The sequence below is a fragment of the Ambystoma mexicanum genome, chromosome 7q (genome assembly GCF_040938575.1).
Source record: "Ambystoma mexicanum isolate Mex_15411 chromosome 7q, UKY_AmexF1_1, whole genome shotgun sequence".
NCBI lineage: Eukaryota > Metazoa > Chordata > Amphibia > Caudata > Ambystomatidae > Ambystoma > Ambystoma mexicanum.
The window spans coordinates 959,927,023-959,949,176 of NC_090941.1; the positions used below are offsets into that span (position 1 = coordinate 959,927,023).

Below are 22,154 nucleotides of genomic sequence, written 5' to 3' on the forward strand. Positions count from 1 at the left end.
TTCACAAAGCTAATCTCCTCCCTTTACAATCACCTCTCCAAACTTTCATCTACCCTCCAAGCCTTGCTCGCACCTCCCAAGCCAGTATCCATTGGTTTCTCCCTTTCTGCTAATTACTTTGCTCACTACATTTCCTCTAAAATGCCTACAATCCATGACACTCTCACATTCCTCCTTTCTCTCCCTCATTCTCTTTCTCTTCACCACCTCTCCCTCCTACCTCTTCTACTTTCGACGCCTCTCCCCAACCTCTCCTATTGAATTAGCACCCATAATTAGCAGCACCAACCTGTCTTGCACTCCTGTGAACCGTTTTACTCTCGAAATGGTCAAAGACTTGGTCTAAATCACCTGCCCTTACATCTCTGAGCTCTTTGACCTCTTCTTCTCCACTGGACTCTTCCATGACTCCTTCAAATCTGCAACGGTGTTAACGCTCCACTGACCCAAATGTACCAGCACACTATCACCCAGTTTCTCTCCTTCCCCCTTATTCAAATGTCATTGAGTGGGCGGTCTTCAACCAGATCACTAACTACCTTGAGGATAATGGTCCATAGTAAACACTCTACCGAGATAGGACTCTTGCATGTCTCCAACATTTTCTTGAATTGATACCAATCTAAACTCTCTTGCTCCCTTCACCACTGTTGACCACTTCCCTCTCATCCTTACTCTACTCTCCAGGACCTCAGATTTTGGAAACTGCTCTCACCTGTATCACATCCTACCTGGAAGGCTGATCCTTTAATATCTCATGTAACTGACAAAACTCTGGCCTCTCTTCCAAGGATCAGTCCTTGGACTTCTGCTCTTCATCCTCTATAATTCTGCCCTAGGAGGACATATCTCATCATTTGGCTTTTGCTATCACCTTTTAGTGACCTCCGACTGCAACAATTCATCATTACCACTGCCTCTGCTGCTCATATAACCTCCTCAACATTCAGAAAATGTGTCCTTTTCTTACTATCCACTCTATGAAACCTCATTTCCACCCTTGTGCACATCTCACTTGACTACTGCTCAGACCTACTCCTGGGCCCTTTTCTCTCCCCATTCAACCCTCCAAACAAAGTCCTCAACCTTGACACCCAGGCTCTCTACAAACAATCCATGTCCCCCACCCCACTTCTACCTACTGACAACATGCTTGATGACTCCTCAGGCACAACGGCTCCCTTTTGAAGTTACTTCTCCTACATATCTGATTGTATCTCTGTTTACACACCACCTTATTCCCTCCAAGCTGCCTCTGCACTCAACCTCACTGTCCCAGGGCCCCTCCACTCCTCCTATGGCTTCCGCTCTTTCTCCTTATTGGCCCTGCTCCACTGGAACCTGCTGCCCATCACAATCAAAGCCAGCCAAAAATATCCCTTCAAAGCTTGGCCCAAACTTCAATTACGTGAGGTCCCACATCCCTCTCCCGCATCTTCCCTACCGGACCCCAACACTCCCTTCAGTGATGCTTAATAATGTAATTTTGTTTACTTATAAAGTGCTCCTTTTAGTTTGAAGCACTTGTCCACTTAGGTTAATTTTATCTTTGTACGTCCCTTTTTTTCTTATATATTTGTTCTGTTTGTTTTGTTTTGTCCTTGATATGTGTCCCATTTTATTGCACCATGATAAACTGTCTCGCCCTTTGTTCTCCACTTTGTGCTATTGTACAGGCAGCCTTTGGTGGCAATGCCCCTGCCATCTGTATCAACATTGACACCCCTGTTCTTCAAATAAATGCAAATACAAATACATTACATGAGTTGTGGGTCTCAGAGTCGGCTGCCTTAGAGACGTGTGGGCTACCTATGTTGTCTTTGGATTGGCTTGAGAAGTAAAGTTCATACTGAGTACATGTAGGATTGTAAATTGAGGTACATAGATGGAGCTGTAGGTTCTATGCATTTTTTATGTTACTAACAAAATGCAATTAAAACAATAATTAACTGGATAGTAAATATGTTCATAAGTCAATATTATTGATGTCTGTATTTCCATATTAAACCACAAAATAATATTAATTGTTTATACGCAATGCTCTGAGTTATTTTAATAGTTAGGAACTTTCCCAGAAGTAACCTTGTACTTCTAAGACACACTTAACATTGCTTAGAGAACACTTACCTCTTAGATGAACTTACACACTAAGAGATGGAGTCGTCATCAGTTCAAAATCTTGGGAGGATAGCTCTGGGGAACCGTGCTTGCCTTAAAAGCAAGACAACCGGAGCAACACAGGTTCGATCCCTTCGCCTGCGCTTAGAAACCTTTGGGTATTAAGTGCGTTATAAATAACCAATCATATCATAAAATGTGGTGTTGCCTAAAGAGGCATGTATTCATTGTGCTGCTTTGAGATCTTGTGTAGTCATGCATGAATGTTTTTTTTTTCTCCAGAATTGTTTTGGACAGCCCCGGAATTATTAAGAGACCAGGCACTGGCCAAGAGGGGAACCTTTAAAGGAGATGTTTACAGCTTTGCCATAATTTTACAAGAGGTAGTTGTCCGTGGCCCGCCATATTGTATGTCGGGACTTGGAGCTGAAGGTGTGTATTGTTTTCAGAATATTGTTTTTAGAGTTTTGTAAAAATGTAAAACTGTATACAAACATGCAAGTATGCTTTGTTTCTGCATGTGCAGTGAAGTGCAAAAGACTCATGCACCCTCCTTTTGAATGGGGTACAGAAGGAAATTAAGATGCAAATGTGCGATGTAATGCACTTACAACTCCATGTCCCTCTTGGACCCATTATTCTGCCGACACAAGGTGGAAGGCAGGCACAGAGCGGAGATAAGATCTCGGCCATGCTCATCTCCTTCATCTCATGTGAGCAGTTCATTGTACGCCTGCATAAAATGTTCAAGCGGGATTAAAACAAAAGGATTCCTATGACACCTCAGTTTTGCACCTGATTAAAACCAGGCACATTCGGAGGGAATTCATTAGTAAACACTGCCTGCAAACAGCGGCCCTGGAAATCATTTTCAAAGTGGCCCCATATTACACACTTTCAGCTAGTCCAACCCTTGTTTTATAAGAGCATGTGGAATTAAAATAGGTTGACACACAAAAGAGGACCAGGGTGCAGACGCCTACTGGAAAATCTTCCCTGTAGGCCAGTCCACCGGTGCTTGTGAAGCATATTTGCCGGCAGCATTTACTTTCCACGAGTCAGAGTAGAAAATTGAAGAGTTAGGGCTCATTATGGGTTTGGTGGTGCGGGAGAATTGGCAGTAAATGTGACAGTAATTCCATTCCCGCCACATTTCCCACATTGCCAAACTACAAGTTTGCAAGTGGGGGTTACCTGATTTACCTCCAGCCAAGAGCTAGATACCAGCAATCCCCCAACCCCCATGGAGTCCTATGAATGGAGAAGGACTGACATTGCTGGCACCTGTAATATCCCAGTAATACCAGGATATCAGGTGTCAGTAATGGTAGGTCTGTTTGCCGGTATCCTTGACGCAATTACTGGCGAGATACTGCCAAACTCAAAATGACCCCCTAAGAGTGACTTTTCTTTGCTTTGACTCTTTCCTGGTCCACTTTGTTTCATGGACTTTGCATGTAGGGTGCCCCACAGTGCTTAAGTGCTAACGTCTGTGTTCACCTGCATGCAATTGACAATTCTTATAAAATTACGGTTAGTGGAATATTCTTTGTCTTCTTATCATCAATCACCTAGTGAGGACTTATTTTCTCTTCTAAGCTGTACAAGATAGGAATAACTGGAAGTATCCAGGTACATTTCGATGGTCCATATTGTAACCATGTAGGCCAGTCCACCGGTGCTTGTGAAGCATATTTGCCGGCAGCATTTACTTTCCACGAGTCAGAGTAGAAAATTGAAGAGTTAGGGCTCATTATGGGTTTGGTGGTGCGGGAGAATTGGCAGTAAATGTGACAGTAACTCCATTACCGCCACATTTCCCACATTGCCAAACTACAAGTTTGCAAGTGGGGGTTACCTGATTTACCTCCAGCCAAGAGCTAGATACCAGCAATCCCCCAACCCCCATGGAGTCCTATGAATGGAGAAGGACTGACTTTGCTGGCACCTGTAATATCCCAGTAATACCAGGATATCAGGTGTCAGTAATGGTAGGTCTGTTTGCCGGTATCCTTGACACAATTACTGGCGGGATACTGCCAAACTCAAAATGACCCCCTAAGAGTGACTTTTCTTTGCTTTGACTCTTTCCTGGTCCACTTTGTTTCATGGACTTTGCATGTAGGGTGCCCCACAGTGCTTAAGTGCTAACATCTGTGTTCACCTGCATGCAATTGACAATTCTTATAAAATTACGGTTAGTGGAATATTCTTTGTCTTCTTATCATCAATCACCTAGTGAGGACTTATTTTCTCTTCTAAGCTGTACAAGATAGGAATAACTGGAAGTATCCAGGTACATTTCGATGGTCCATATTGTAACCGACAGGGACTTCTATTTCAAGAAATTAGGTTTAAAGATGAAATTGATTAAATTAAAAAAGTATAAAAATCAAATGATGTGGTACAGGACATAGATACATTAAGTAGTAAAAATATGTTTTTACTGCAGTACGTAAAAGAAAATATGCATGAAATAACATTACTAGGATCCAAAAATAAAACATAAATATTTAGTGGTTTGTAGGCAAAATACAACAATGTTAAAAAATGGGAGTATTTTTAGATAATGTAAAAGACTTAGTAGTGGTCAGTTCAAACAGAGTCATGAAAGATACTGCTCAACATACTCTTCCCAAAATTGATATCATCTCTCAAGGACTGTTGACCTGATGCAGCAGGAAGCTCCTTGAGGTCTACTGTCTTCCAAGGATCGAATGACAATGATTCATCCGCAGCTACCCTAGTTATCCCTTATTTGACTTAGGATTATTATGGTGGAGGTAGGCAGGGGGCCACTGCTGGCGGATTTGATGGAATGCTGCCTACTTCAAGATTTTGCACAAAATGCTTTATTGATTAAACTGCAACCTTACGTGGCCTACTCTACCGTTCGCTTACATTTGATGTCTTTGTATAATTTTTCGAGTGTGACATTATTGGAGGGCTGGAGGAGTTTTCTTGCGATCTAATACAGCTTGATTCAGTATTTGGGGGGGCAGTCATTTGGGGTTGCGGATCATAAAATGATATGTCAATTAACATGTTATCAGTAACCACTGGAGGAAGAAGGGTAGGTGTAGAAATGCAGCACATTTTACAGCAGAATTGGATGACCTAACAGGCATTGGCCATGTGCTGCATGTTCACTAGTGGCGGGTACTACATTCAGTGTCATCACTGGCATGAATGCAACAGACTGTTCACTGAAACCAGATCAGATCTCTCCTGCTCTAAGTAAGATCACACCCTGGCACGAGGGGAGAAATCGGCAACCGTCTATGTTGCAACCGAGGACAGTAGAAGTTCACGTTCTACAGGTGCCTTGTCTGCTGGTTCCAGTCTAGGATCCGTTCACTGAATCTGTGGCAGAGGGGGATGTGCGTGGTGGCATCACACTGCATCGCTCAGCAATAGATAATGATCAGGGCAAGGCCAGGGTGAACCACTCATTTTAAAAGAGTACATACAATGCCTTGTCTCTACATTCTAGACCTATCAAACTTTATTTACATGATGGCAACAGTGAGGGAAATAGTGACTAAGAAACGGCATACATACCCTCCTTCTTAGCACAAACCCCTGAAGTTGAATTGCACCCTGTGGCCAGCAGTAACACAGCACGTCGAGGGCTGGAGGAACATACACTAGCTAAAGACGTACTTACTGCAAATGCTGCGTTAGCTCAGAGGGCAAAGTTATATCACAGAACCCCCTTCTGTGTAAACTATGTCTGTGGCAGCCCATAGATAAGAAAGTGTGGATGCTGCGTGTTGCCAACCTACAGCAGCACTGGGAAGACCAGTGACAGAAGCAATGAAAACTTCACCTGAATCCATTGTTACCCCCATCTGTCCATCACCCAATGACACCTATGCATTCACAGCACATATAGCTTCATCTTGTTGCTTACACTTTGTACCATAGAACGGTGTCTCATTGGGAGCCTGGTGACCGTCTTGGTACATCTTCTGTGATAATTGTAATTATGTGATGTGGTTTATGGCCAAATGGTATGGTATGCTGTAGGGTGTATGAAACACAGGTGCATTGTAAATATGCAATCAATCAATCAAATGCACAAATACCCAGAGGCCTCATAGCACTAGGAACTAATGATCTCATCCATCAAGACAGGCAAATTGCAGATTACTAAAAATGTAAGGTTTTACATCGCTTGCAGAATACCATATGACTGCAAATAAGAGATGCCATATGGCAATCCCTACTCGAGGTTAACTGATGCAACCAAGAAAGCACATCTTTCAGCATGCACTCTTATGAATTTAGGGACCATCGCCAGCACAGAGTTAGCAGACGTTTCCTCCTGCAATTTTTCTTCTTTGTACTTTACCCGTGCAGTTCTAGGTAAAATGTTGGTTAATGTGGTTCTATTGGACTGTAAGGATGACAGCGATTCAATATGAGTCAAAGACAGAACTTGCGTGCGTGTTGTGATTTTGTTGATAAGTCATTTTCTCCATTTCCTGACATGCTTGATTTGTCAACAGTTTAGAAGGGGCTGCCAAGGAAATGACAATTAACCATCATAGGTCCTCATTACGAGCTTGCCGGTCCGGATACAACGGTACCGGTAAGCTTGCTGGTACTGTTGTCTCCAGACCGGCAAACTCTGAGTTGTGCTCGCAGGTGCCTTTCATTCCGCCAGGTTTGACCTGGTGGGATGAAAGGCACCCGTGAGCACAGCAGGCCTGTAGCACCGGCACCATTATGAATAGTGCTGGTGCTATAGGCATCCCCATTGAACCCTATGGGGCTCAATGGGAATGGGATTCACCCAATTCTGGCACCGCGAAAGGGCAATTACCGGCTCCGGCGGGGCCGGAATACCCCGATAATTGCCCATTCGCGGGTGCCAGACTTTCTTGCAAGTTCAGAGGTAGCCTTGCCGGTTTTACCGGCAAGGCTACCTCCAACCTTGTAATGAGGCCCACAGACTTGTTGCCAGCAGTCTGGCTATGGACACTGTAGAAATTGAATTAGATGCAGAATAATCTTGTTGAAGTTTGGCGGCAGCCCCGTTATTACAAATTGTGTACATGAATTCTAGCATAACTCCATGTTTTGCACCCAGAACACGCTAACACCGCCGTACAAGGAGAGCGGGGTGCAACTGCCAGACATGGAAAGGTATTACCTGGCAGCACAATTAAGCTTTGTGGCTAAATGGCTTGCAGATGAGGCCACCTCGGAGATAAAATTGATAAAGCAATTGGTTGTAACTATACACCTAAAGGAAACATTGTGGATCCCACTGAAGTGCTTGAGCAAAACCCCAATGATAGTGCAATTAGGCAGGAGAGTCTGGGACTTATGGTACCAGAGGATCAGGAGGGCAGCTAAGAAGTGCTGGAAAGAATGGCCTGGGGAACCGGAGTCAGACCCACTACTAGCACTATTGCACAACTTGGGTGATGTGTGGAAACCTAAGTCTAGGCTTTAAAACTCACTGGCAGACAGACCCAATCCCAATAGTACCAAACTGAAGTCATGGTGGGAAGCAGACCTGGGGTGTGTCATCACCGAGAAGGAATGGGAGAGGGCACTAGCATATCTCCGGGAAGTGTCAAGAAACACCCATTTTAGACTAATCCAGCTAAATGTCCTGCATAGTACCTACATGACTCCGAGCAGAATAGCCAAATTCAATAAAAATGTAAATCCCGGTTGCCCCTGGTGCAAGTCAGAGAACGTGGGAATGATGCACCTGTTCTGTGAATGTCTGAAGGTATGGTGCTTTTGGGCAGCAATAGAGAAGGCCTGCAGAAAGGCTGGGGTGACTAGATATGACTGGTCACCTAAAGAATGCCTCCTGGGAACTTACCCAAGAATCAGCAAACTCAGACATACAATTAAATTTATGGACATGGCATGCGTGCTGGCAAAAAGGGCTTTGAAATGGCATGGAAAAAGGCTGGGGGCCCACTGTACTCCAGGTTGCGCAGCGAATTTGAGCACTGGGCTAATGCAGAGACAAGGGCCTGGGGAGAGGGAGTATCCAGGGCTGGAGACGAGGCGGGTCCTGCATTTGAGGCCTGGAAGGCGCTGACCTTCGACATGTTCCATCCATCTGATGACAAACCTCCATGAATGAACTGTGCCTACATCTGAGAAGCCCAGATCCACTAGGGGCAGGGCCACTGGAAGGTGGAAACTCAAATAATTACCCCCTGCCTTCGGCTGCCACAGGCAGCATCGCATACAATTATGCTCCCATGCAACAGATAGAAGCACGCCCCAAGAACTAAGCTGTTGATGAAGACTGTTTTTTTTTTGTTTTGTTATAAAGTTATTCACTGTTTTAATGCATTCTACATGTATATGTGACATAGATGGCACACGGTGTAGCCAATTGATGATGTACCCTATACATGCCAATACAAAGACTTTAAAATTAGGGAATTTGGTTAATGATTCCCTTTGTACTGTGTGAAACATAACTCGTACTGCTGGTGCCCTTTCCATGAAGGATTAGTGATTGAAGTCTCTCTTTGGATATAGCATTTTTAGGTAAGTTAGCGCAGTAGACTGGAAACAGGAGCACTGCAGACAGGGAGCAGGAGTGCTGGAAGAATGAAGACACATAGGAGGTCTTGGAGAACAGACACATAAGCACTGGAGACTACACGCAAGAATTATAATGACATGGAGATCAGGGGAACAGAACGTTGGGTGTAACAACACAGCCTAGAAATACAACTATGGTTTAAAGCAGGGGGTTCAATGAAAAAAAAACATGACGCTAGATATTTAAAATGGCAGTATGCTGTTGTTACAAAAAGTAGTTTAAAAAAGGCAAAATAATTAATAATAGGGGGGCGTGGGAGGACAATGGAGGGTATGGGTATGGCAGTGATCCCCCGCCCCTTAAAATGCAAAGAGAAAGAATCTAAAAAATTGAACATTCAAAAGATAATATCATAGAAAACTAAACAGTCCTCCAAAAGCAGACACCAGGGATGAATAGAGGTTGTAAATGACGTTGTAGCGAGATAAAGGTCTTCTGCATGGTCTTATCATGGTTCAGAGCAGCAGCAATGATCCATGTAATCCAGTGCAGCCTCTGCAGACCATTGGCAAGAATCTATAGACAAGGGAACAGTTTTGAGCATCGTTATTAATTCTAAACCGCAATTGGTCCACAACTGGCTTTCCCTAATGGTCCAGTGTCAGAATTGTGATATACCTTTAATCACTCATAAATAGATCATAAGGTTATGTTATAGACTTTAATCAGTCTGACGTCATGCTAAATGTATGTATCAACATCACCTAAAATGAAGAGGATCGATTCTATGGTACATTGGAAATAGCAGGAAATACATTAGTCGTCTTTGGAAAGGGAAGCTGAACTACTTACAAATGAAGTCTACCTAATCTTGATGTTGTCTGTAAATGGGGTTCAATGCTGAAAAATGAAAATGATACATTCTAAATGAAATGGAGATAAAGTTGACTTTGAGGCATTTGCTCCAGGCAGTGTGGAAAATGGAGGCATCAACGCAAGGTGTTTTGCTCTCATGCCTCCATGTTCCGCTCTGCCTCTTGTCTCACTGACACAAGGTGGAGGAGGGGCAGTGAGCCTCGTTGACATCTCGATTGTGCTTTCCTACTTCTTGTATGAGACTTTTACTTACTCCTACATGAGATTTTCATGCAGGCTTAAAACTAATGGATTCCTCCGGAATATGCGTCAAATTAGCACCTGCTAATGAGGAGACGGATTCGATAGGAATCCATTAGTGAAAGCTGCCTGCAAAGCATCATTTCCAGCCAGTACACAGGTTTTGCAAAACAGAGAGGAAAAGTCTAAGGTAGAGGAGTTTTCATCTGGTCTTCCTCTGTACTTGTGCCCTCCAACCCGCACATTTTGAAAACTGCATGCATAGGGCGCAATATCATGTAGTGCTAATGTTGGCAGTGCCCTGCTTACAATTTCAATTATTTTTAAAATGACCCCCAACGAGGTATTATGGTGGACTTTGCAGATAGTTTACATGCACTGCCTCCTGGCAACCCTTGCACTTGGGTCTGTTTCTGTAACCCTACAGTCGCCCCCCCCCCCAATCCCCGCCCTCATCAGACACTCCTGGTCTGTGCCTTCAACCTAGCACTTGCCACTTGCCTGGCTGCACTACCATTTCTTGTTATTCATTCCTATGCGCAGCACTTTCCACTTCCACCTCCCCCCTTGCACTTACCCCCTTCCCTGTCCCCTGCACTTGCGCGTTCTCAATGTCACTGGGCCTAGTAGGATCATTGTTTTTGTTCTCCCTTGTTCTCCTCCCTTGCCTCGTCGCGCTCTGAAACACATGTGTGTGAGCGCGATACAAATAAAATATCAATATTAATATCAATTAAGCAAATATGAGAGATACATGCATTTTAATAGAGGATAGTTATGAAAAGTATTATCACAGAAATTGCGTTATTTATACAAACATAGCCTGAAAAACTTTATGAAGATGCTTTTTCGAAATCTTTCACAGATAAAATTGCAGCAAATCTATTTGCTTTCTGCTCTTAACAATGTATTTAAAGTGTGTGTGGAGATTTGGACATGCTGTCCATATCATTTGTACCAACTTGATACTTCCATAAAATAATTTAGAGCTTTTCTTTTTCTCATAGAAATCATAAGAAAGGTGAAGAAACCCCCACCACTATGTCGACCAACTGTGGCCCCAGACCAAGCCCCCTTGGAATGTATCCAGTTAATGAAACAGTGTTGGAGTGAACAGGCAGAGCGAAGACCCACCTTCGATGAAATTTTTGACCAGGTTGGTTAATATGGAAAAGAACTGTCTCATGCAATATTGTATCTCTGATGCAGTGTGCTCAAGTGCTATGGTGGATATTGACTAGCTCATCAAATTCTGTATACTATAGAAATCACCCCCTTGTTCACGGGCATGCAGGGCCAGTAACGGCCTGCCAACCTGAAAATAGGGAGGATTTAGCAAGCTTATTGCTTATTTTCTTGTGTTACTAACCCAGTTCATGCGCTATAACATGAGTAACAGCCCGGCATCTTGATTTAAAGACCTGAGCGAAGCAAGGGCATTTAACGAGGGCACTGTGACATTGTTCCCTGGTAAATCCAATGGAACGGCTTACTAACGCCATTAGCATCCCGAGTTGCCGATACAGTAACCCAGGACGCTGATAGCGGGGTCTTTTCGATGAATGAATGGGATGCCTCGCAGCGTCCCGTTTATTCTTACAAAATACTGTTCCAAGATGGCCACCACGGAAATGGAAGGCAGGGCTCTTTACGGAGCCCCTCTTCCATTTCTGTTGCGACCGGCAAAGGGATACAAAGATAAGCTGCAGCGGCGGCAGGAGTTGACACTGCAATGATCAGGTAAGGGCTGGGGAGGAGGTTTGGGGCGGTTGTGGATATTTAAAAAAAAAAGGAGGGATAGTAGGGTGGGGAGAAGATGGCAGTTCGGGCGAGGGAAGCAAGCTGCGGGTTCCATGGAATGCAGGCTGAGATTGGCAGTTTCAGCCCTTGATGCACGGAACGCTGCGATTCGCTGTTTCAGCCTGTGATCCACGGAACCTGATTAGCTGCCCCCTCGCCCTGGGTGATAATGTTTGTTAAGGTCCTTGGGGTAATGTTAAATGTGCCATTCGGTCATTCTGTTATGGTGGCTTTTTTGTGATAGATGTGTGCATTTATGGATCTTTTTACAGACAGCTTTTAAGGGGTCAAAAAGATGGAGAGTGAGGGAGTATGAAACAGTGAAGTAGTGTAACAGCAACGATATAACTTTTAACAAATGCAGTAGGAACTAGTCCAACAAGTATCTCTGCTAGAGAACCTTCTCTTATAAGTGGTAAACAGAAGCTTGGATATGTTTTACTTGTATGAAAGAGAAGATGTAGAACACACCTGCACCACTTTGGAGAGTAAGATTATAAATCAAGGATGGACAAACCGTCTGTTTGTTTCAAATCTAAGTACGGGGTGGAGATTCAAGCTGGTTCAATATGATTCAAACCTTTTGTAATGGAAACTCAAATTGGTGAGTTGTTAGACACTTGATGGTTAACCAAATAAAAATTGTTCTTCACTGCCACTATTATAACGTAATCTTTATTCAGAGACGGGGTGGTTGCTATGGTACGCAACCTTTTCTCCACAACAGTACTCTATTTCTCCTCCGGCTAAGGAGCCAAATCCTCCTCTGAATTGAAGTCATGCACTCAATGAGGCTCCTGATTTCACTGTCCTCCACCCTCGAGTGTCTTGTGATAGTCTGGGAGGTGGTGTGCATTCAGGTTGATGACGGTCATTTGATCTATATTAGCCATAGGGAGGCATCTCCCATGTGAAGAGACAATGATGACAACGTTCCTGAACAACTGCTTCAATTGAACCAAAGAAGAGGGAAAGTTGAGGCATTTCACGGCCTCTCAAATATGTCATGCTAGTCGCACAGACTGCTAGGGGAACGGATATTGTGGTGGGTAATGTTCCTTACCCACCTGGCATGCAAGGCTGCGACTATGCATTTACCATCTGTGCTGCTGTATCCAACTGCCACAGTCTCAAATAGAGAATCCCCAAGATGGCTGGACAGTACAAGGTTAATTCATCGACAGTGGGGTTTTTATGGGGTTTTTGGTAGAAGAAGTGCAAACATGAATGTGTACAAGTCTGCGAGAGATTATTTGCAACAACAAAAAACAAAGGTGCACACTGTCACCTGTGTTAGAGTGTGATCCTAGAGAGGTTGGATTTGACCTGGAAAAACATGTAAGGATCTGAAGGATATTTTTGTAGTATTCATCACGGTGTGGCTCTTTAGAAAAGGCATCCGCCAATATTTGCAGATCTGGCCCTCAAAATGATTTGGCTTATTTATATGTGCATATGCCTAGGCGACATTAATGTTTTTGGAGCTCCCACCCGAACTTCATTTTTTTAGTTTGGGCTGCTAGTGTCAGAGCCTCCTATAAGCTGAAGCTATTGCCTTAGAGTACAGATAGGGAGAAATGACATATGAAGACGGACACAAAGCATGAAGGTGTTGTTTGGTTATTTGCCAGCCCATGACCATTCCCACCCAGTTCCTACCACTCCCCACCCAAAACACCTCCTCATTAGAACTCTTTCAGCTCACTGTAATCAAGCCATATCATCAAACGTTGCACTCGAAGTGCCTACCAGGGTTTTTCAAAGTGGCCTTTTGAGAGTTCATGATTTAATTGGAACTGTAAACCTGCTACTGGAGTTATAAAATGTCTAACCCAGGTTTGTCTTCAGCCACTCGATTTATAAGCAATATGCGTGCCCTTCACTCAAATCCTGTTCAAAACAAGCATTGGAAAAGCCAACAGTTTTGGCTTATGTATACGTATTAGGCATTTGACAGGCGCTCCTATTGGATGCCCAGGTACTCACTCCATTTTCCTCCTGCTTCTATTAATGACCAGTTAATACCACTACGACAGTGCCTGGGAAGTGCCTTTCCCATGCGTTCACTAAACCCCAGACTGGTGACTTTGCTAATGCTTGTTTTAATAAGCTATGTGTGGGGAGGCCACTTCCCTCAAAGGAGTGCATCACCATCTCCCACCCACAGCCAGGCGTTCTTATCAAACAGTGTACATCAGAACTAGGTCACTGGCACAGTTAAGGAGGATTGCCTTCTGCTAGTAGACCATGCAGACACCACTGAGACCAAAAGTGATCTCCACCGCTGAGTCCAGTATGGACATTGACATCCATGAGTAAAACACTGACATTTGGTATAACCAGATAGAGCCATCAAACACCAATTATGATGAATAAATCTGCACCAATGTATTCAGCCGATCCCCAAATTACACATATTTTGGGTTGATTCAGGGTTGAGAAGATCACCCAAATTGTTTGCCAATTTCAGGGAAGGTGATTATGTATTTGTTTTGTTTAAAGCCCTATAGGATGATGCTAGTCCATCCCTCTGCCACAATGCAGTACAGCAATTTTTTTAAACCACCTGATCCCACCCATAGACAGGCTTACTTACCAAACAGTATACATCAGACCTAAGACACCGGCAGAACTACAGGTCTACATAGAAAATGGCTTCCCAATCATGCCTGCAACTTGGTTTGGATGTATGCTGTTAACCTGGTTAGCGGAGCTAGGAAGTCTTTTTATATTTGAAAATTGTTAATCTGCCCTCTTGGGATGGAGGGGTACTGGCCTCACGGCACATGTTTTCTTTTTTTTAATTGCAAAAATAGAATTGCCTCTCTGAACTTGATAAATGTTTGAGGATCTGTCAAACCGGAAAGTCCGGTTTATTAGAGGATCATCTCAATAAATTCAACACAGCTGATATTTGATGGATCTAAGTGTGTATGTCAGTTCTCAATGTACTACTTATGTATTCCACTGTCCACCCTGCAACCAATGGTGGAAAACGGTTTTGGTGCGAGTAGGGCAGGGGATCTTGAGAGGGCCCTCCATTGTAAATTATTTGAGGCCAGTGGTAGCTGCTGTTTTTTTAATAGGAGGTGAATTAATTTTTCCCCAATGCTAGTGTGACTGGCTGAGAAAAGTGAACTTAAGCAATGTTTAATGGTTCAAGAGACCTTTGCCCCTAAAAGGCCCTTTTTGTTAAATAAAGGTTTCAAATAGTAAACCCGTAGACATGCCATGTCCTTACATTTCCCTGCCACATTGGGCTACTGAAGACACGCTGTCGTTTTGTCTCATCCACTCACAATACTATGCCTAACCTGTTTGACAAATACACTATAAAATGCCTGTTGCAGATGTTTAAAGCAATCTGATACATTGCACTCCAAACTAGGGATAAAGCGTTATAAAGTGCTGAACATTGTTGTCATTGAGGCTGTTTTCAAGATGTGGTGCAAATCTATTGATCCATAGAATTACATTACTGAAAGTCACATTTCAATGCTACATACCAAGGCCGTGCACAATCTGTTTAGTGTCACACAATAATCCAGTTCTCTGCCATGTCCAATTAGACAAAAACAGCATGCTGTCCAAAGATTGTTTTTAAGTGTATGAGTGTGCTGAAATGTCCCTTCATGGGCTGGGGAGGGTAGATCAAGGGCAACGCAAGCACGACGACGCAGAGCAACACAGGTTCGATCCCTGGGTCTGCGCTTAGAAACCTCTGGGTATTCTAAGCATGTTGTAAATCACCAATTATAATTATGTTGATATCGGCACAGATGTTTACTCTACATGGATGGATACATGTACTTGGCTATAGCACATAATGCAGATGACTGAGTCAAAGGTAAGTTTCCCTGCATGCAGTCCCTGTCCCAAGGTTTTATGAGGCTGGGGAGGAAACAGTGTGATCTAACTTGCCTGCTTCATTAAACAGCTACTACCATCCCTGCCTTCCACGTTCATTATCTGCTGCAACTGTTTGCCCTATGTTGAGGTACAGGTTTTGGACTGAATCCCTATGATTTTGTGTGGAGAAGCTACCTCCACCCTCCCTGGACTTGCCTCATTCTGCTAGACTCCTCTGTTGGGCCAGGCTTGGGCTCCATTAGTCCTATCATTTAGTCCACTAAAGGCCTACTGGCAACGAAACAGGCCAGAATAAAGCACGGACCGTCACCAAGGACTTTGGGCCGTTACCTGCTGGGAAAAATCCTGCCACCATCAAGGCGATTAGCACCCCAGCAAATAAATAGCTGCCTTTCGTGAAAGGATGTGCACCGCCCTACATCCTTTTTATGAAAGCAAAACAGGCCACCCTGTGATGGCTGCTATGGAAACAAGTGGAGGGCATTGAACATCATGGCCTTTGCTTTTATGGTGGCCACGGGTGGCAGAGGATGGTACGACACGGGCATCAAGGAGAGTGCACGATTTACTGCAGTGTATGCTGGGCAAGTAAAGGGAAGCAGAAAAGGAAAACGAAGAAGTCGTGCAGAATGGGTGGCAACGGAAGTGAGAGGTGGAGGCCCTCAGAAAATGGGCCTAGATTAGCAGATTCATCCTGCAAACCGAGATAGCTGATTGGCTGGCACCTCTGCACCGGGTGCTATTGTTTTATTCATCTGTTCCTCTTGTTACTGCTCTTGCAATATTTTATTTGTTTTCTGTGCATCATTTTGATTTCCTTCACCTTTTCCAAAGCACCTTTGCTGAAAGGGTGCTCCCAAAATGCATAAAATTAAATCAGAATCTCAAAGATAACTGGTACTCGAAAAGAAGGCTAATGGAAAAAACCGGGACTTTACCTTTAAGATATCATTGCATTATAACCGTAACTCAGTCACTGAATATCCAACATGTTGAGTGGTGAATGGGAATGCAGAAAACCTAGGTGTGTCAAGTTGATTCACGACATCATTGCAAAACATTGAAGGAACATTTAGGGCCTGAGTCATGGAACTGGTGCCAAGTGACTTTGCACTGGTGCAAAGTCACTTTGCACAGCAAAACTACACTTTGCACCACTCTGTGAATCAGGGTGTTTGTTGGCAGTGCAAAGTCACTTTGCACTGTGCTAAAGGTTCCATGAATTAGGCCCTTAACCTCCAATGGTATTGCCGATTCTCAAGCATGAGATCTTTCGCAACAAAAACATAGGGGCCTGATAACGGTGCAATAATTCTGTTATTGACCCCTATTTATGACAGTGACGGAATTACCACCATTTGTAACACACCACCCTGAAATTGACCTTGAAGTAGAGGATGTACCTCCAGCATGATGCTTGAGGTAGACTCCCTCTCCCACTTTAAGGCCAATAATTGGAGGATTTACTGTGCAGAATTCCCACTCACAGTAAATGTAAATCCTACAAAATTCCCCAGAGTCCCATGGACTCCAGAAATGTAGATATACATGCCCTATCACCACTCCTAATCCGATGGTAAGACCAAGTGACACAGAGGTTGTAACAGTAAATGAATTTGGTGGCCAATAAGCAGATGTACCACCAAGGTACTGCCAAACTCTTTATGAGGCCCATATAGTACTTATTCCTATAATCATTCACTAACATGACTATTCAAAGAAGACAGGCTACATAGTCAACCAATATATGTTTCCAATTCCTCTTGCTTTAGTTCAATGACACACTCTTGTTCCAACCCTGATGACATGTTGTTTGCTATTCCATTAGGAGGCTGTTGTTAATGTGTGTGAATTAATAAATAATAAACCACTTTCTTTCTCAGTTTAAAACTATCAACAAAGGTAAGAAAACCAACATCATTGACTCAATGTTGAGAATGCTGGAGCAGTATTCAAGCAATCTGGAAGACTTAATACGAGAGCGAACGGAAGAGCTGGAGGTGGAAAAGCAGAAAACTGAGAAGCTCCTATCACAAATGCTACCTCCGTAAGTTGCAAACATGAAACCCTATGGACTAGCAATGTGCTTATGCATGAACTAATACACACTACTTTTAATGCCTCTTGGTTCTTTCAAGCGAAAGTATATTCTCGGTAATATGCAACTATATATTATTATTATTATTATTATTATTATTATTATTATTATTATTATTATTATTATTATTACTATTGTATTTATTGAGCACGGAACTAGTTTTAAGAAGCAATGGAGCGGTTTACAAAGGTATACAACAATACAAATACAGAACAAAGCGCTTTCCAGAGGTAACAAAACAGTTATACAGTGGAGAGTAGGATACAGAGGGGCACAAAGGAAGGGTACAGCTATACTGGATGTTAGGGCGGAAAAGGATGGGCAACATCTAGCGAGTCAGGTGGCGCGATGGGTGACGTGATGACCTAGGTGTTTAGGAGGAGAGACTCCTTGAAGAGGTGGGTCTTGTGTTGTTTTCTAAACTGTAGGAGTGTGGGGGCTAGTCTTATGCTGACCGGGAGGAGGTTCCATAGTGTTGGGGCGTAAACAGAGAATGCTTGTTTTCTGGTACTTTGCTTTTTGCAGTGGCGGATTTCATGTCTACATGTGCATGCAGTGGGAGCCAGTGAAGGTCAGTGAGGGCCGGGGTGGTGTGGTCGTATCTGCATATATCCTTGATGAGGCGTGCGGCTGTGTGTAGGACACTTCTCAGTGGCACAAGGGAGGATGACGGGAGGCCTGCAAGGAGTGCATCCCCCATTCAGGTGAGATAAGACCAGTGCTTGAACAGTGGATCTAAAGCTGTCCTGAGGGAGGAAGGGCTTGATTCTCTGCAGGAGGCAGCGGTGATACCAAACCTTCTGAGTTTTATTAGCTATGTGTGTCTTGAAGAAGAGGTGTTTGTTATTGTGGAAACTGTGGGACTTTGTGTAGGAGGTGAGTTCATGGTTGATAGCCAGGTCTGTATGTCTGGGTATTCAGTGTTGTTGGTGAGAAGTAGGAATTCGGTCTTAGTGGGGATGAGCTTCAAGTATGCACTTGACATATAAGAATGGATCAGCAAGAGGCAGGTGTTGAGCCTATGGATATCCTTGATGGAGTCGATCTTGAGGTATAGCTGTGTGTCGTCGGACTGGTGGGTGTGGATTTTATGTGTGTCTAGGAGGGCTCCCAGCGGCTCCGTGTATAGATTGAAGATCACTGAGGAGAGGGTGGACCCCTGCAGGACTCCACAGGTAACAGGTAGCATTGGCGATCTAGAGGAGCCCATCTGAACAAACAACTAGTAGTTGGCGAGGTAGGATTTGAACCAGCGTAGGACAAGGTTGCTGATCCCCATACACCGATGTAGGGTGTCCATAAGTGTCTAGTGGTGTACTGTGTCAAAAGCAGCCGAGAGGTCAAGTAGAACCAGGAGTGGCCATTATCAAGGATGTTAAGGGTGTCATCGACCACCTGTATGGTTACTGTCTCCATGCTGCATCTGGGTCTGAACCCGATTGGTAGGTTTGGAGGAGATTGTTGGTGTTGATGTGTTGCTGCAGTTGTGCAGCTACCACTTTCTCAATGATCTAAGCAGGGCTTAGGCCATGTGACCTAGATGCACTTACATCTGCTCACCAACTGCAAAGGAAAATAGGACGGATGGCTGCTTAGGTATTGAAAATAGTCAGTAAAACAGGAAGTCACCAACAGTTTAAAGTGATTGACAGGTGGGTGGGACTTAGCCGCTTGAGGTCTCCTCTCTGTTTTTGTACAGGCTCGGCTTCATTGTTGAGCTGTTCTTCTCAATAGGCCTTCAGGAACCACACTCTACAGCTAACTCCTTGGTGGGAGTGTTCCCAAGAGATGGTGCTCTTGGGTTTGTTCTTGTCTTCAGATAGGAGTTTATTCTCCGTGTCCCCTAAAGAAATGGATTACCCCATAAATGCAGTGTGTTTAAGTAACAGCTGTGACTACTTTTACGTAATGCCCTTGTAGCATGTGAAAAACAGGGAATGCTAGATGCTTTCTTCTATGTCTTTTGCACATTAATAAGATCTCTTTGAAAATACTTTCTGGTTCTTAAAGGTTGAATGTGATGTCATAGAATAGCAATCTTGCCTGCCAATTTTAAATATCGCCACAGAGCTTGTGGCCATGCCAATCCTTTGTTAAAATTAAAACGGGGTAAAATTACACAAAGTTGCAGTAGTCCAAAGAATAGTGAACATTTATTTTACATAGGTTTTTGCTTCTTGTCTCGTAGAGAATAGAGCAAACAGGTTTTGCTCCCAATCATATCAAGAGAAAGACACTACTTCATAACGGCTGCTGGCCAAAGAATGGGCAGGGGCCGAGGTGTCACTAGAGAGGGGTAGGGCGGCTATTGGTTTGGGTCTTTTGGTTGTAGAAGATACTCAGATAGAAGCTCAGGAGTTATAACCAAAAGGCTACCTGGCAATATGGCAATATGGCATTATTGGTCTTTCGGCATAATCATGCAACAGGGATTGTAAAGATGTACTTGTGCAGATATTCACACAATGCATTAATTGGGAGGCATTTTACCAGTTATGTTGCTTCCCAACTCCGTAAACAAGTTAGCAGTGCTGAACAAACAATGTATGTTTTTTTGTGTTTACAATCATATTTTAAGAGCAACCAAATAAGAAATACTACTCTGAAAAACAACATGATTGATTATGTACTGTACTTTAGATGTTAAATGATGTATGCCTGTGTCCAAAAAATACCTATTATTAGAGTAAAATAAAACGCAGAAGAAAACGAATTGTGAAATAGTCAAAATCACCATGAATCATAACACATCCGACCAAAACACTTCATCCACACAAGATTGATCAATCATTTATTGAGAGAGTAATATTGATTGGCTATTGAAATCCAAACGCTGTCACAGGTATTAGCAAAGACCAAACTGCAAGAAGTGACACACTACCATTATAAATTGCTACTCAACTCATTTATGATTTCAAGGATAATTCCACCTGCTTTACATCCCGTAACTCCTTAAAACTGAAACAAATCTCAACACCAAAGTTTTGGTCAAGTTAATATGCATTTCTAACATGGTAGGCAATCCCAAGACTGTTATCATATCAAACCTTTGTAAAGTGCTAGCTTTCGCCACAGCGTGACGTTGGTGTATAAGTTTTAGAAAAGCACTCATTAGTTGCCTGTAGATTCAGTATCAGTCAATACCGATCTGGCATTCATGTGGGTGCTGTTAAGCGGTTTCCCTTCAACACTACAGCTAAGTCAATGCCTAGTCTGGGATGCTGAGGGAAATCCTTATTGATATATTTTTAGGTCCAGTTCATGTACTCTAGATGACAACCCTTATATAACACCCCTCTCTTAGAATCCCCCTGACCCCACTGAGCCAAGAAGTAGGTCTGTTTTGCAAATTTAAAAGGTTTATTTGAGAAAAATAACAATATATATCTATCACACTTTTATAATAAATTAATATTGGATATCAAACTTAAAATATGACCGTGATCAACAATGGATAATGTTCTACTGGTAAACTGATTTGGTTACTTAGAAGTAGTATAGAGGATGGGGTAGCAGAAATGCTTTATGGTTTCAAGGAAATGCAAGGTGGAATAAATGCAGTACAGAAAATAAACTGATATGGTTTCAGAAGAGATAATATGTTCACTTTTCCCCTGGTGGCAATTCACCCCCCCCCCCTATATGCAATGCAAGGAGATGGAAGTAGCACACACAGTCTTCAGGAATACAATCAAATACAATACGGAATTCAGTTCCCGCCCCCAGCAAGCTTAGAGGAAACAGGTAGAATTTTGAAACACAGGCCCAAAATGCTTTGAATGTGAAGACAACGAAGTGAGAAATTTGCTAAAAATGCTTTTAATATCCTCTAGAGATTCAGGGTGAGTGGTAGACACTTTAAATCAGTTCAGGTCAGCCCTAACAATGGTTCAGGGATGGTTATTAGGTTGCAACTGAATTTTAGCAGTTCAGGCAAAAGCGGCTATCTTTTTACAGATGACGAAATCAGGCCAAATCGTGAATCGCGATAGATTTTACGAGTGCGTAAATCGCGATTGTGGTAAAAGTATAAGGAGTAGGAAGTCAGTTCTAGGTTCGTTGGAAAGCCTAGAATCCCAGCTTTCAGAGGAAAGTTAGGACCAGAGGTAATCGGATATCCCAACTTGGCCCAGAATCTGCCACAAACGTTTTTAATATGCTCACAATGGTTTGGTTGTATCTCTCCACTGCTCCAGAAGAAGCTGGCCTGTAAGCAATGTGTAGCTTCCTTTTAACCCCCAGTATCTCCCACATCTTTGTCATTACTTCGCTGGTGAAGTGGCTACCTCTGTCTGACTCAATCCTTTGAGGTAGACCAAAACGGGAAAAGATGTGGTTAATCATCAGGGCAGCTGCTGTTTCTGCCTTGCAGTTTGAGGCTGGGAGACATTTCACCCACTTGGTAAACAAGCATGTAACGGTCAACATGTACTTGTTTCCTCTAGACGAGCGGATTACAGGGCCTACAAAGTCGATTTGCAAATATGACCATGGCAGTGTCATCCCCCTCTTTTGGAGAGGCACACGGTGTGTGAGGGATGATGGCTGAAACTGTGCACACACAAGACACCCCTTCAAGTATTGGTCGAGGTCCTGTCCCATGTGTGGCCAGTATGCAATCTC

At 43.3% G+C, this 22,154-nt stretch overlaps 1 protein-coding gene across 1 annotated transcript in view; it reads left to right on the plus strand.

Moving 5' to 3' along the window:
- LOC138528419 (retinal guanylyl cyclase 2-like) overlaps positions 1-22,154 on the plus strand; it is a 772,203-nt gene that overhangs the window by 498,744 nt on the left and 251,305 nt on the right. The window contains exons 11-13 of the mRNA XM_069640033.1: positions 2,401-2,550; positions 10,771-10,919; positions 17,317-17,480. Coding sequence (XP_069496134.1) covers positions 2,401-2,550; positions 10,771-10,919; positions 17,317-17,480 — 463 coding nt within the window. The remainder of the gene's footprint in view (positions 1-2,400; positions 2,551-10,770; positions 10,920-17,316; positions 17,481-22,154) is intronic.